The sequence below is a fragment of the Cherax quadricarinatus genome, chromosome 97 (assembly GCF_038502225.1).
Source record: "Cherax quadricarinatus isolate ZL_2023a chromosome 97, ASM3850222v1, whole genome shotgun sequence".
Classification (NCBI taxonomy): Eukaryota; Metazoa; Arthropoda; class Malacostraca; order Decapoda; family Parastacidae; genus Cherax; species Cherax quadricarinatus.
The window spans coordinates 12,030,196-12,046,979 of NC_091388.1; the positions used below are offsets into that span (position 1 = coordinate 12,030,196).

General features: G+C 50.7%; 1 protein-coding gene across 2 annotated transcripts in view; it reads right to left on the reverse strand.

Annotated features, from left to right (window-relative positions):
• Positions 1–12,395, reverse strand: part of LOC128704985 (carbonic anhydrase 2) — a 383,971-nt gene extending 371,576 nt beyond the window's left edge. For both annotated transcript variants that reach the window (XM_053800203.2, XM_053800202.2), the window contains exon 1: positions 12,236–12,395. In XM_053800203.2, coding sequence (XP_053656178.1) covers positions 12,236–12,290 — 55 coding nt within the window. In that variant the 5' untranslated portion in view covers positions 12,291–12,395. The remainder of the gene's footprint in view (positions 1–12,235) is intronic.
• Between the last annotated feature and the right edge of the window lie 4,389 nt (positions 12,396–16,784).

Genomic DNA, 16,784 nt, shown 5'->3' on the forward strand with positions numbered 1-16,784 from the left:
ACCTAGACACCTCTGACCCCACCTAGACACGTCTGACTCCACCTAGACACCTCTGACACCACCTAGACACCTCTGACACCACCTAGACACCTCTGACACCACCTAGACACCTCTGACACCACCTAGACACCTCTGACTCCACCTAGACACGTCTGACTCCACCTAGACACCTCTGACACCACCTAGACACCTCTGACACCACCTAGACACCTCTGACACCACCTAGACACCTCTGACCCCACCTAGACACGTCTGACTCCACCTAGACATCTCTGACACCACCTAGACACCTCTGACACCACCTAGACACCTCTGACACCACCTAGACATCTCTGACCCCACCTAGACACGTCTGACTCCACCTAGACACCTCTGACTCCACCTAGACACGTCTGACTCCACCTAGACACCTCTGACACCACCTAGACATCTCTGACACCACCTAGACACCTCTGACACCACCTAGACACCTCTGACACCACCTAGACACCTCTGACTCCACCTAGACACCTCTGACTCCACCTAGACACCTCTGACACCACCTAGACACCTCTGACACCACCTAGACACCTCTGACTCCACCTAGACACCTCTGACTCCACCTAGACACCTCTGACACCACCTAGACACCTCTGACACCACCTAGACACCTCTGACTCCACCTAGACACCTCTGACTCCACCTAGACACCTCTGACACCACCTAGACATCTCTGACACCACCTAGACACCTCTGACACCACCTAGACACCTCTAACACCACCTAGACACCTCTGACACCACCTAGACACCTGTAACACCACCTAGACACCTCTGACACCACCTAGACACGTCTGACTCCACCTAGACACCTCTGACTTCACCTAGACACGTCTGACTCCACCTAGACACCTCTGACACCACCTAGACACCTCTGACACCACCTAGACACGTCTGACTCCACCTAGACACCTCTGACACCACCTAGACACCTCTGACACCACCTAGACACCTCTGACACCACCTAGACATCTCTGACACCACCTAGACACCTCTGACACCACATAGACACCTCTGACTCCACCTAGACACCTCTGACTCCACCTAGACACCTCTGACACCACCTAGACATCTCTGACACCACCTAGACACCTCTGACACCACCTAGACACCTCTAACACCACCTAGACACCTCTGACACCACCTAGACACCTGTAACACCACCTAGACACCTCTGACACCACCTAGACACGTCTGACTCAACCTAGACACCTCTGACTCCACCTAGACACCTCTGACACAACCTAGACACCTCTGACACCACCTAGACATCTCTGACACCACCTAGACACGTCTGACTCCACCTAGACACCTCTGACACCACCTAGACACCTCTGACACCACCTAGACACGTCTGACTCCACCTAGACACCTCTGACACCACCTAGACACCTCTGACACCACCTAGACACCTCTGACACCACCTAAACACCTATGACTTCACCTAGACATCTCTGACTCCACATAGACACCTCTGACTCCACCGAGACACCTCTGACTCTACCTAGACGCCTCTGACTCTACCTAGACGCCTCTGACTCCACCTAGACACCTCTAACTCCACCTAGATACCTCTGACACCACCTAGACACCTCTAACTCCACCTAGACACCTCTGACACCTCTTAGGCACCTCTGACTCTACCTAGACATCTCTGACACCACCAGGACACCACTGACTCCACCTAGACACCTCTGATTCAACCTAGACACCACTGACACCACCTAAACACCACTGACACCACCTAGACACCTCTGATTGCACCTAGACACCACTGACTCCATTTAGACACCTCTGATTCCACCTAGACACTGGTGACTTTACCTAGACACCACTGACTCCACCTAGACACCACTGACTCCACCTAGACACCACAGACTCCACCTAGACACCTCTGACTCCACCTAGACACCTCTGACTCCACCTAGGCACCTCTGACTCCACTTAGACGCCTCTGACTCCACCTAGACACCTCTGACTCCACCTAGACACCTCTGACTCCACCTAGACACCTATGACTCCACCTAGACACCTCTGACTCCACCTAGACACCTCTGACACCACTTAGGCACCTCTGATTCCACTTAGACGCCTCTGACTCCCCCTAGACACCTCTGACTCCACCTAAACACCTCTGACTCCACCTAGACACCTTTGACTCCACCTATACACCTCTGACTCCACCTAGACCCCTCTGACTCCACCTAGATACCTCTGACTCCACCTAGACACCTCTGACTCCACCTAGACACCTCTGACTCCACCTAGACACCTCTGACTCCACCTAGACACCTCTGACACCACCTAGACACCTCTGACCCCACCTAGACACGTCTGACTCCACCTACACACCTCTGACTCCACCTAGACACCTCTTACTCCACCTATACTCCTCTGACTCAACATAGACACTTCTGACTCCAACTAGACACCTTTGACTCCATCTAGACGCCTCTGACTCCATCTAGACACCTCTGACACCACCTAGACACCTCTGACTCCATCTAGACACCTCTGACACCACCTAGACACCTCTGACTCCACCTAGACACCTCTGATTCCACCTAGAAACCTCTGACTCCATCTAGAAACCTCTGACTCCACCTAGACACCTCTGACTCAACCTAGAAACCTCTTACTCCACCTAGAAACCTCTGACTCTATCTAGAAACTTCTGACTCCACCTAGACACCACTGACTCCACCTAGACACCACTGACTCCACCTAGACACCTCTGACACCACCTAGACACCTCTGACACCACCTAGACACCTCTGACTCCACCGAAACCCCTCTGACTCCACCTAGACACCTCTGACTCCACCTAGACACCACCTAGACACCTCTGACTCCACCTAGACACCTCTGACTCCACCTAGACACCTCTGACTCCACCGAAACACCTCTGACTCCACCTAGACACCACCTAGACACCTCTGACTCCACCGAAACACCTCTGACTCCACCTAGACACCTCTGACTCCACCTAGACACCACCTAGACACCTCTGACACCACCTAGACACCTCTGACACCACCTAGACACCTCTGACACCACCTAGACACCTCTGACACCACCTAGACACCTCTGACTCCACCTAGACACCTCTGACTCCACCTAGACACCTCTGACACCACCTAACCACCTAGACACCTCTGACACCACCTAGACACCTCTGACACCACCTAGACACCTGTAACACCACCTAGACACCTCTGACACCACCTAGACACCTCTGACACCACCTAGACACCTCTGACACCACCTAGACACCTCTGACACCACCTAGACACCTCTGACACCACCTAGACACCTGTAACACCACCTAGACACCTCTGACACCACCTAGACACCTCTGACACCACCTAGACACCTCTGACACCTCATAGGCACTTTTGACTCCACCTAGACATCTCTGACACCACCTAGACACCTCTGACTCCACCTAGACATCTCTGTCACCACCCAGACACCTCTGACACCACCTAGACACCTCTGACACCACCTAGACACCTCTGACACCACCTAGACACCTCTGACACCACCTAGACATCTCTGACACCACCTCGACACCTCTGACACCACCTAGACACCTCTGACCCCACCTAGACACGTCTGACTCCACCTAGACACCTCTGACACCACCTAGACACCTCTGACACCACCTAGACACCTCTGACACCACCTAGACACCTCTGACACCACCTAGACACCTCTGACACCACCTAGACACCTCTGACACCACCTAGACACCTCTGACACCACCTAGACACCTCTGACACCACCTAGACACCTCTGACACCACCTAGACACCTCTGACACCACCTAGACACCTCTGACACCACCTAGACACCTCTGGCACCACCTAGACATCTCTGACACCACCTCGACACCTCTGACACCACCTAGACACCTCTGACCCCACCTAGACACGTCTGACTCCACCTAGACACCTCTGACACCACCTAGACACCTCTGACACCACCTAGACACCTCTGACACCACCTAGACACCTCTGACACCACCTAGACACCTCTGACACCACCTAGACACCTCTGACACCACCTAGACATCTCTGACACCACCTAGACACCTCTGACACCACCTAGACACCTCTGACACCACCTAGACACCTCTGACACCACCTAGACACCTCTGACACCACCTAGACACCTCTGACACCACCTAGACACCTCTGACACCACCTAGACACCTCTGACACCACCTAGATACCTCTGACACCACCTAGACACCTCTGACACCACCTAGACACCTCTGACACCACCTAGACACCTCTGACACCACCTAGACACCTCTGACACCACCTAGACACCTGTAACACCACCTAGACATCTCTGACACCACCTAGACACCTCTGACACCACCTAGACACCTCTGACACCACCTAGACACCTCTGACACCACCTAGACACCTCTGACACCACCTAGACACCTCTGACACCACCTAGACACCTCTGACACCACCTAGACACCTCTGACACCACCTAGACACCTGTAACACCACCTAGACACCTCTGACACCACCTAGACATCTCTGACACCACCTAGACACCTCTGACTCCACCTAGACACCTGTAACACCACCTAGACACCTCTGACACCACCTAGACACCTCTGACACCACCTAGACACCTCTGACACCACCTAGACACCTCTGACACCACCTAGACACCTCTGACACCACCTAGACACCTCTGACACCACCTAGACACCTCTGACACCACCTAGACACCTGTAACACCACCTAGACACCTCTGACACCACCTAGACACCTCTGACACCACCTAGACACCTCTGACACCACCTAGACACCTCTGACACCACCTAGACACCTCTGACACCACCTAGACACCTGTAACACCACCTAGACACCTCTGACACCACCTAGACATCTCTGACACCACCTAGACACCTCTGACTCCACCTAGACACCTGTAACACCACCTAGACACCTCTGACACCACCTAGACACCTCTGACACCACCTAGACACCTCTGACACCACCTAGACACCTGTAACACCACCTAGACACGTGTAACACCACCTAGACACCTCTGACACCACCTAGACACCTCTGACACCACCTAGACACCTCTGACTCCACCTAGACACCTCTGACACCACCTAGACACCTGTAACACCACCTAGACACCTCTGACACCACCTAGACACCTGTAACACCACCTAGACACCTCTGACACCACCTAGACACCTGTAACACCACCTAGACACCTCTGACACCACCTAGACACCTGTAACACCACCTAGACACCTCTGACACCACCTAGACACCTGTAACACCACCTAGACACCTCTGACACCACCTAGACACCTCTGACACCACCTAGACACCTCTGACACCACCTAGACACCTGTAACACCACCTAGACACCTCTGACACCACCTAGACACCTCTGACACCACCTAGACACCTGTAACACCACCTAGACACCTCTGACACCACCTAGACACCTCTGACACCACCTAGACACCTCTGACACCACCTAGACACCTCTGACACCACCTAGACACCTCTGACACCACCTAGACACCTCTGACACCACCTAGACACCTCTGACACCACCTAGACACCTCTGACACCACCTAGACACCTCTGACACCACCTAGACACCTCTGACACCACCTAGACACCTCTGACACCACCTAGACACCTCTGACACCACCTAGACACCTCTGACACCACCTAGACACCTGTAACACCACCTAGACACCTCTGACACCACCTAGACACCTGTAACACCACCTAGACACCTCTGACACCACCTAGACACCTCTGACACCACCTAGACACCTCTGACACCACCTAGACACCTCTGACACCACCTAGACACCTCTGACACCACCTAGACACCTCTGACACCACCTAGACACCTCTGACACCACCTAGACACCTCTGACACCACCTAGACACCTCTGACACCACCTAGACACCTCTGACACCACCTAGACACCTCTAACACCACCTAGACACCTCTGACACCACCTAGACACCTCTGACACCACCTAGACACCTCTGACACCACCTAGACACCTCTGACACCACCTAGACACCTCTGACACCACCTAGACACCTCTGACACCACCTAGACACCTCTGACACCACCTAGACACCTCTGACACCACCTAGACACCTCTGACACCACCTAGACACCTGTAACACCACCTAGACACCTCTGACACCACCTAGACACCTGTAACACCACCTAGACACCTCTGACACCACCTAGACACCTCTGACACCACCTAGACACCTCTGACACCACCTAGACACCTCTGACACCACCTAGACACCTCTGACACCACCTAGACACCTCTGACACCACCTAGACACCTCTGACACCACCTAGACACCTCTGACACCACCTAGACACCTGTAACACCACCTAGACACCTCTGACACCACCTAGACACCTCTGACACCACCTAGACACCTCTGACACCACCTAGATACTGATGGTCGTAGTGCCACGTGATAATAGACATGTGCTGTTATAAGTTGCCAAGTGATAATGAGGGTCATATATCTCAACTAGCCGGGGCCAAGAGCTAGCTATTTTTATCTAGCCTTATTGAGTGGTGCCACTGAGTGGTGCCACTATGTGGTGCCACTAAGTGGTGCTACTGAGTGGTGCCACTAAGTGGTGCTACTGAGTGGTGCCACTAAGTGGTGCTACTGAGTGGTGCCACTAAGTGGTGCTACTGAGTGGTGCCACTAAGTGGTGCTACTGAGTGGTGCCACTAAGTGGTGCTACTGAGTGGTGCCACTAAGTGGTGCTACTGAGTGGTGCCACTGAGTGGTGCCACTAAGTGGTGCTACTGAGTGGTGCCACTGAGTGGTGCCACTGAGTGGTGCCACTGAGTGGTGCCACTGAGTGGTGCTATTGAGTGGTGCCACTAAGTGGTGCTACTGAGTGGTGCCACTGAGTGGTGCCACTAAGTGGTGCTACTGAGTGGTGCCACTAAGTGGTGCCACTAAGTGGTGCCACTAAGTAGTGCCACTAAGTAAACACTGTGTTATGACCTTGTTTCTGGTATGTAGGGTCATGTATGTGTGGAGAAGTGACTGACATGTATCTATGTATAATGTGTGTGTAAGAGAGAGAGTGAGAGAGAGAGAGAGAGAGAGAGAGAGAGAGAGAGAGAGAGAGTGTGAGAGAGAGTGAGAGAGAGGTGACAAACGTTAAGACTCAGTATTGGTCACAAGATAACAACACGTCACAATGTACGTACTGATGTACGTACAACGTACTAACGGTCATGTACGTACATACACAGTATTATAACACTACGTAAGTGTTCGCAATAAAGCGAACACAATTTTTGGTCTTCTTAGCCACAAGTATAAATAACAGGAGTCCTCGGATTATTCAGTTGTATATATCGTAGCTTAGGCCTATAAGAGGCCTTAGGGTAGGCTTTTTGTAGATTATTCTGCACAGTTCTGGTCACGTTATTACTGGTTTCTGTGGCTAGTTTGTGCACCTCATGTCTATCCTGTGGATGGTAGTGGCTAGTTTGTGCACCTCATGTCTATTCTGTGGATGGTAGTGGCTAGTTTGTGTACCTCATGTCTATCCTGTGGATGGTAGTGGCTAGTTTGTGCACCTCATGTCTATCCTGTGGATGGTAGTGGCTAGTTTGTGTACCTCATGTCTATCCTGTGGATGGTAGTGGCTAGTTTGTGCACCTCATGTCTATCCTGTGGATGGTAGTGGCTAGTTTGTGCACCTCATGTCTATCCTGAGGATGGTAGTGGCTAGTTTGTGCATCTCATGTCTAATTTGAGGATGGTAGTGGCTAGTTTGTGCACCTCATGTCTATCCTATGGATGGTAGTGGCTAGTTTGTGCACCTCATGTCTATCCTGAGGATGGTAGTGGCTAGTTTGTGCACCTCATGTCTATCCTGTGGATGGTAGTGGCTAGTTTGTGCACCTCATGTCTATCCTGTGGATGGTAGTGGCTAGTTTGTGCACCTCATGTCTATCCTGTGGATGGTAGTGGCTAGTTTGTGCACCTCATGTCTATCCTGTGGATGGTAGTGGCTAGTTTGTGCACCTCATGTCTATCCTGTGGATGGTAGTGGCTAGTTTACTGTGTACCTCAAACCAGAGGAAGGTTTATGGTTTTTTAATTATTGGTTTATAGAAAACCCACAAGTGGATAATGGTGAAACTTGTCCAAGACATGAATCGTTATTATGGAGACAATTTGCCCGAGCTTCTACAGTCACTACTGAGAAGAGTGGAAGATGAGTGAGGTTATCAGTCCCAGACTCCAGCACTGATGAACGCAACGAAATCTGTAAACAGATACACAACGCAAGGACAGTTGAACACGGACGGAGGATATCCGCTAGTGGAACGACGTAGCGTGTGGTGTTAGGGGCCCAAGAGCTTGAGTCTTGCCCTGATATATGACCCATGGCATTGAAACACATGATTTTCAAGGGCATGTTGTCCTTGTGTACGTGGTACGTGATCTGTTATCCTCTCAGTTGGTACAGTGATGACTGGTTAATCTACGGACATTGTGGCCACGGACAATAAACTACGGACATTGTAGCCACGGACAATCTAGGAACATTGTGGCCACGGACAATCTACGGACATTGTGGCCATGGACAATCTACGGACGTGGCCACGGACAATAATCTTCGGACATTGTGGCCACGGGCAATAATCTACGGAGATTGTGGCCACGAACAATAATCTACGGACATTGTGACCACGGATAATAATCTACGGACATTGTAACCACGGACAGTAATATACATTGTGGCCGCGGACAGTTATATATTGTGGCCACGGGCAATAATCTACGGACATTGTGGCCACGGACAATAATCTACGGACATTGTGGCCACGGACAATCTAAGGACACTAGCTACAGACAGTAATATACAAACATTGTGGTCACGGACGATCTACGAACATTGTGGCAATGGATAATAATATACGGACATGTAGAACAGTGTAGCAACGGACAATAATCTACGGACATTGTGGCCACGGACAATCTACGGACATTTTGGCCACGGACAATCTACGGACATTGTGGCCACAGACAATCTACGGACAATAATCTACGGACATTGTGGCCACGGACAGTACCTCACTAATTATGCATGAACGTACATGTACGTATACACACACACAGGACAGGTTTGTCTCACTAACATGTACTGGTGGAGCACCTACAAAGGAATGAGGTTACAAACGATAACCAGCACGGTTCCAGAGACGGGAAATCCTGTGTCGCATGCCTACTGGAGTTCTATGACAGGGTGACAGCAGTAAGACAGAAGAGAGACGGGTGGGTAGATTGCATTTTCTTGGAGTGCAAGAATGCGTTTCACACAGCTGGAGAATCAGTCAGGTATAACAGGAAGGGCTCTGCAGTGGATCATAGAATACCTGACAGGAAGGCAACGAGTCATGGTACGTGAGGAGGTGTTAAAGTGGGCGCCTGTGACGAGCGGGGTCCCACAGGGGTCAGTCCTTGGGCCAGTGCTATTTTTGGTATATGTGAACGACATGATGGAAGGGATAGACTCAGAAGTGTCCTTGTTTGCAGATGATGTGAAGTTAATGAGGAGAATTAAATCAGATGAGGATCAGGCAGGACTAAAAAGGGATCTGGACAGGCTGCAGACCTGGTCCAGCAACTGGTTCCTGGAGGTCAACCCCACTAAATGCAAAATCATGAAGATCGGGGAAGGTCGAAGAAGACCGCAGACAGAGTACAGCCTAGTGTCCAAAGACTGCAAATCTCACACACTGCAAGTCGCACATGAACCAGATAACTGCTGCAGCATATGGGCGTCTGGCAAACCTGAGAATAGCGTTCGATATCCCAGTAAGGAATCTTTCAAGACACTGTACACCGTGTATGTCAGGCCCATACTGGAGTATGCAGCACCTGTTTGGAACCCACACCTGGTCAAGCACGTCGAGAAATTAGAGAAAGTGCAAAGGTTTGCAACAAGACTAGTCCCGGAGCTGAGGGGATTGTCCGATAAGGAGAGGTTAATTTAAGGGAACTCAACCTGACGACACTTGAGGATAGGAGGGATAGGCGGGCATGATAGCGACATAAAAATACTGAGTGGAATAGACAAGGTGGACAGAGACAGGATGTTCCAGAGATGTGACACAGCAACAAGGTGTCACAGTTGGAAGCTGAAGACACAGATGAATCACAGGGATGTTAGGAAGTATTTCTTCAGTCACAGAGTAGTCAGTAAGTGGAATAGTTTGGGAAGTGATGTAGTGGAGGCAGGATCCATACATAGCTTTAAGAAGAGGTATGATAAAGCTCATGGAACAGGGAGAGAGTGAACCTAGTAGCGACCAGTGAAGAGGCGGGGCCAGGAGCTGTGAATCAACTCCTGCAACCACAGTTAGGTGAGTACACGTACACACACGCACACACACTACAGCACATGTACTAAACACGTGGTACTGGAAGGCAGTCCTAGAGGTGGTAAGTACAGTACCTGTACTCTGTAGGATGAGTGAGGATGTTACAGTACTGGAGGTGGTAAGTACAGTACCTGTACTCTGAAGGATGAGTGAGGATGTTACAGTACTGGAGGTGGGAAGTACAGTACCTGTACTCTGAAGGATGAGTGAGGATGTTACAGTACTGGAGGTGGTAAGTACAGTACCTGTACTCTGAAGGATGAGTGAGGATGTTACAGTACTGGAGGTGGTAAGTACAGTACCTGTACTCTGAAGGATGAGTGAGGATGTTACAGTACTGGAGGTGGGAAGTACAGTACCTGTACTCTGAAGGATAAGTGAGGATGTTACAGTACTGGAGGTGGTAAGTACAGTACCTGTACTCTGAAGGATGAGTGAGGATGTTACAGTACTGGAGGTGGTAAGTACAGTACCTGTACTCTGAAGGATGAGTGAGGATGTTACAGTACTGGAGGTGGGAAGTACAGTACCTGTACTCTGAAGGATGAGTGAGGATGTTACAGTACTGGAGGTGGTAAGTACAGTACCTGTACTCTGAAGGATGAGTGAGGATGTTACAGTACTGGAGGTGGGAAGTACAGTACCTGTACTCTGAAGGATGAGTGAGGATGTTACAGTACTGGAGGTGGTAAGTACAGTACCTGTACTCTGAAGGATGAGTGAGGATGTTACAGTACTGGAGGTGGTAAGTACAGTACCTGTACTCTGAAGGATGAGTGAGGATGTTACAGTACTGGAGGTGGTAAGTACAGTACCTGTACTCTGAAGGATGAGTGAGGATGTTACAGTACTGGAGGTGGTAAGTACAGTACCTGTACTCTGAAGGATGAGTGAGGATGTTACAGTACTGGAGGTGGTAAGTACAGTACCTGTACTCTGAAGGATGAGTGAGGATGTTACAGTACTGGAGGTGGTAAGTACAGTACCTGTACTCTGAAGGATGAGTGAGGATGTTACAGTACTGGAGGTGGTAAGTACAGTACCTGTACTCTGAAGGATGAGTGAGGATGTTACAGTACTGGAGGTGGTAAGTACAGTACCTGTACTCTGAAGGATGAGTGAGGATGTTACAGTACAGGAGGTGGTAAGTACCGTACTGATCGAACAACGATAAAAATGTGCAACTCTTCGGTATCTTTATTAAGGAAACGTTTCGCCACACAGTGGCTTCATCAGTCCATACAGGAGAAACCTGAATAACAGGAGGAGAATAAGGTAATCAGTCCCTCAACCTTGACTCGATGTGGTCAGTCCATCAACCTAGAATAGAATACGGCATATGAGCGGAGAAGTCCCTTATATACCGTATGGCAGGAGAGGTGCAGCAGTTGTAGGTGGTGTCACATTTGTCCAATGTGGAAGTAGGTCGTGCCCAACGTTTCGCCACTGTGTGGCGAAACGTTTCCTCAATAAAGATACCCAAGAGTTGCACATGTATCTAATTTATCAACGTATCGGTAAAAATATTTTTTTCCGTTTTCCCCTCAAATTACCTCAAAAACATAATAAAAACATCGTTTCTTTGGCCCTGGAGAAGAGCTCTTGATCCAAGCAACGAGAGCTAACTACCTGCCAAGTTTCTCCAAGCACCGTTTCGCCCATACGGGTTTAAAGCGACAGTTTGCGTCGCGAAAATCATGCAGATCTAGTGTGTTGTGGGTAGTGCACTGTACCTTGTGTGAGGAGGGCCATGAGGGCCAGGCAGAGGGCCAAGGGTGTGAGGGCCATGTTCAAGATCGGGAACAGCAACGGGGACAGCAGCAGGAGGTGGTGTTAGCTTGACTGATCACTGTTAAGTCACGCGGCCAACTGTTCTTCTGGTTTTGTGCGCACATCCCCGCGACCTCAGTCCCACCTCTCTCAGCACCGCCCCTGTTTAGCCCCGCCTCCCTGGCCTCTCTCAGCACCGCCCCTGTTTAGCCCCGCCTCCCTGGCCTCTCTCAGCACCGCCCCTGTTTAGCCCCGCCTCCCTGGCCTCTCTCAGTACCGCCCCTGTTTAGCCCCGCCTCCCTGGCCTCTCTCAGCACCGCCCCTGTTTAGCCCCGCCTCCCTGGCCTCTCCGCACCGCCCCTGTTTAGCTCCGCCTCCCTGGCCTCTCTCAGTACCGCCCCTGTTTAGCCCCGCCTCCCTGGCTTCTCAGCACCGCCCCTCTTTAGCCCCGCCTCTCTCAGCACCGCCCTTGTCCTAGGCCCGCCTCCTTGGCCTCTCAGCACCGCCTTTGCCTTAGCCCCGCCTTTGCCTTAGCCCCGCCTCTCTCAGCACCTTCCCTGCCTTTGCCCCGTCACTTTCAGCACTGACCCTAGTTTAGCCCCGCCTCTCTGACCTCTCCCAGCACCTCCCCATCACTGCTGACAGCTGTGTCAGTCACCAGCACTGCTGACACCTGTATCAGTCACCAGCACTGCTGACACCTGCATCAGTCACCAGCACTGCTGTCACCTGCATCAGTCACCAGCACTGCTGACACCTGTATCAGTCACCAGCACTGCTGACACCTGTATCAGTCACCAGCACTGCTGACACCTGTATCAGTCACCAGCACTGCTGACACCTGTATCAGTCACCAGCACTGCTGACACCTGTATCAGTCACCAGCACTGCTGACAGCTGTATCAGTCACCAGCACTGCTGACACCTGTATCAGTCACCAGCACTGCTGACACCTGTATCAGTCACCAGCACTGCTGACACCTGTATCAGTCACCAGCACTGCTGACAGCTGCATCAGTCACCAGCACTGCTGACAGAGGCAACAGTTAGGTAACTTTATTCCGGAACGTTTCGCCTACACAGTAGGCTTCTCCAGTCGAGTACAGAAAGTAGGCAGGAACAGTAGAGATGTGAAGACGATGTCATCAGTCCCTCACCCTTGAAGTCGTAGATCTGAGGATGTCAGTCCCTCAGCATGGAGAAGAGTTCTGTTCCATAGTCTGGAACAACCTAAGGACTGACATCCTCAGATCTACGACTTCAAGGGTGAGGGACTGACATCCTCAGATCTACGACTTCAAGGGTGAGGGACTGACATCCTCAGATCTACGACTTCAAGGGTGAGGGACTGACATCCTCAGATCTACGACTTCAAGGATGAGGGACTGACATCCTCAGATCTACGACTTCAAGGGTGAGGGACTGACATCCTCAGATCTACGACTTCAAGGGTGAGGGACTGACATCCTCAGATCTACGACTTCAAGGGTGAGGGACTGACATCCTCAGATCTACGACTTCAAGGGTGAGGGACTGACATCCTCAGATCTACGACTTCAAGGGTGAGGGACTGACATCCTCAGATCTACGACTTCAAGGGTGAGGGACTGACATCCTCAGATCTACGACTTCAAGGGTGAGGGACTGATTACATCGTCTTCACATCTCTACTGCTCCTGCCTACTTTCTGTACTCGACTGGAGAAGCCTACTGTGTAGGCGAAACGTTCCGGAATAAAGTTACCTAACTGTTGCCTCTGTGTCTGACCTACCAACCTGTTGGTATACATAATAGAATACTGTTAAACAAAACAGGGTTTAAGTGCTACCTGTTTAAGAGGACCCATGTACAGTGACCGCTCTGTAAGATGTCTAACACAACTCTCTTAAGAGAGAGACTTAAGCGAGGTCAGTGACAGCGGAGGTTCAACTGGCGAGCTTAAGGTCACTTGCTTTCAGACAACTTCAGGTTCAATGTGGCCAGAAGCCAAGGTTCACTAGAACACTTTTGGGGGTTCAAGGTTCACTAGAACACTTGTGGGGGTTCAAGGTTCACTAGAACACTTGTGGGGGTTCAAGGTTCACTAGAACACTTTTGGGGGTTCAAGGTTCACTAGAACGCTTGTGGGGGTTCAAGGTTCATTAGAACACTTGTAGGTGTTAAAGGTTCACTAGAACACTTGTGGGGGTTCAAGGTTCATTAGAACACTTGTAGGTGTTAAAGGTTCACTAGAACACTTGTGGGGGTTCAAGGTTCATTAGAACACTTGTAGGTGTTAAAGGTTCACTAGAACACTTGTAGGTGTTCAAAGTTCAATAGAACAGTCATAACGGTATTGAACACTGTTATACTGTGAACACTGAGAACAGTCCCTCTATGATTTTCCAGGTGTAAATTATGATGTATCTTTCTCGCCAGTGTTCCAGGGAGTACATGTCTAGGAACTACAACATTCATTGTGTGTGTGTGTGTGTGTGTGTGTGTGTGTGTGTGTACACACATAGTTGAGGTTGCGGGGGTCGAGTCCGAGCTCCTGGCGTGTGTGTGTGGCGTGTGGCGTGTGTGGCGTGTGTGTGTGTGTGTGTGTGTGTGTGTGTGTGTTGTGCCCTCCAGGTAGACCCTCCAGGTAGACTCCACAGTACATTATTGTCTCCGAGTTGTAACCCTAGTGTGTTATCCACTCTCCCTGTTAGCAAGCCTTTGATAACCCAGCTGGATATCCCGGGATTTCCTATCCCACACGCTGGTCCATCGTATAGGATAACCCAGCTTGATAACCCAGGGACTACTGTCCCACACAGTGGTCCATCGTATAGGATAACCCAGCTTGATAACCCAGGGACTACTGTCCCACACAGTGGTCCATCGTATAGGATAACCCAGCTTGATAACCCAGGGACTACTGTCCCACACAGTGGTCCATCGTATAGGATAACCCAGCTTGATAACCCAGGGACTACTGTCCCACACAGTGGTCCATCGTATAGGATAACCCAGCTTGATAACCCAGGGACTACTGTCCCAAACAGTGGTCCATCGTATAGGATAACCCAGCTTGATAACCCAGGGACTACTGTCCCCCACACACAGTGGTCCACCGTATAGGATAACCCAGGGACTACTGTCCCACACACACAGTGGTCCATCGTATAGGATAACCCAGCTTGATAACCCAGGGACTACTGTCCCACACAGTGGTCCATCGTATAAGAAGATAGAGGAGGAGCACTGCAGGAGAGGTACTGACCCATACATGGCAGGTCTTTCTCAGACACTGTTGTGTTCTACTGGCCCATACATGGCAGGTTCTTCTCAGGCACTGTTGTGCTCTACTGACCCATATATGGCACGTCCTTCTCACACACCGTTGTGCTCTACTGGCCCATACATGGCAGGTTCTTCTCAGACACTGTTGTGCTCTACTGACCCATATATGGCAGGTCCTTCTCACACACTGTTGTGCTCTGCTGGCCCATACATGGCAGGTTCTTCTCACACACTGTTGTGCTCTACTGGCCCATACATGGCAGGTCCTTCTCACACACTGTTGTGCTCTACTGGCCCATACATGGCAGGTCCTTCTCACACACTGTTGTGCTCTACTGGCCCATACATGGCAGGTCCTTCTCACACACTGTTGTGCTCTACTGGCCCATACATGGCAGGTCCTTCTCACACACTGTTGTGCTCTGCTGGCCCATACATGGCAGGTCCTTCTCACACACTGTTGTGCTCTGCTGGCCCATACATGGCAGGTCCTTCTCACACACTGTTGTGCTCTGCTGACCCATACATGGCAGGTCCTTCTCACACACTGTTGTGCTCTACTGGCCCATACATGGCAGGTCCTTCTCACACACTGTTGTGCTCTACTGGCCCATACATGGCAGGTCCTTCTCACACACTGTTGTGCTGTACTGTAGTGAGTTCGTTGTAATTTTAACTGAATAATTCGTACATTAATTTAGAGATTTACACTAAGAGGTGTTTATCAGGTTCCCCGGAGTGTGTACTCACCTAGTTGTGGTTGCAGGGGTCGACTCACAGCTCCTGGCCCCACCTCTTCGCTGGTCGTTACTAGATCTACTCTCTCCCTGCTGTATGAGCTTTATCATACCTCCTCTTAAAGCTGTGTATGGATCCTGCCTCCACTACATCACTCTCCAGATTGTTCCACTGCCTGACAACTCTGTGGCTCAAGAAATACTTCCTAACATCCTTGTGACTCATCTGAGTCTTCAGCTTCCAGCTGTGACCCCCTGTGTGTATGTGTGTATATATATACACACTGAGGAGGGTGTATGTCAGTGTATATGTGATATAATTGGTTTAGGAAAGCGGCACGTTGAAGACTGAGTCCAACTCCAGACTCAGGGACTGATTACCTCTAACTCCTCCATCTTCCATCGTTCTTCTCTGTTTTGGGACTGAAGACGCAACTGGCTGGCACCCAACTGTTACACAAGTGTCATTCTTCAGTGTATTTGCGCTGATAATTGACTCTTATTGCTC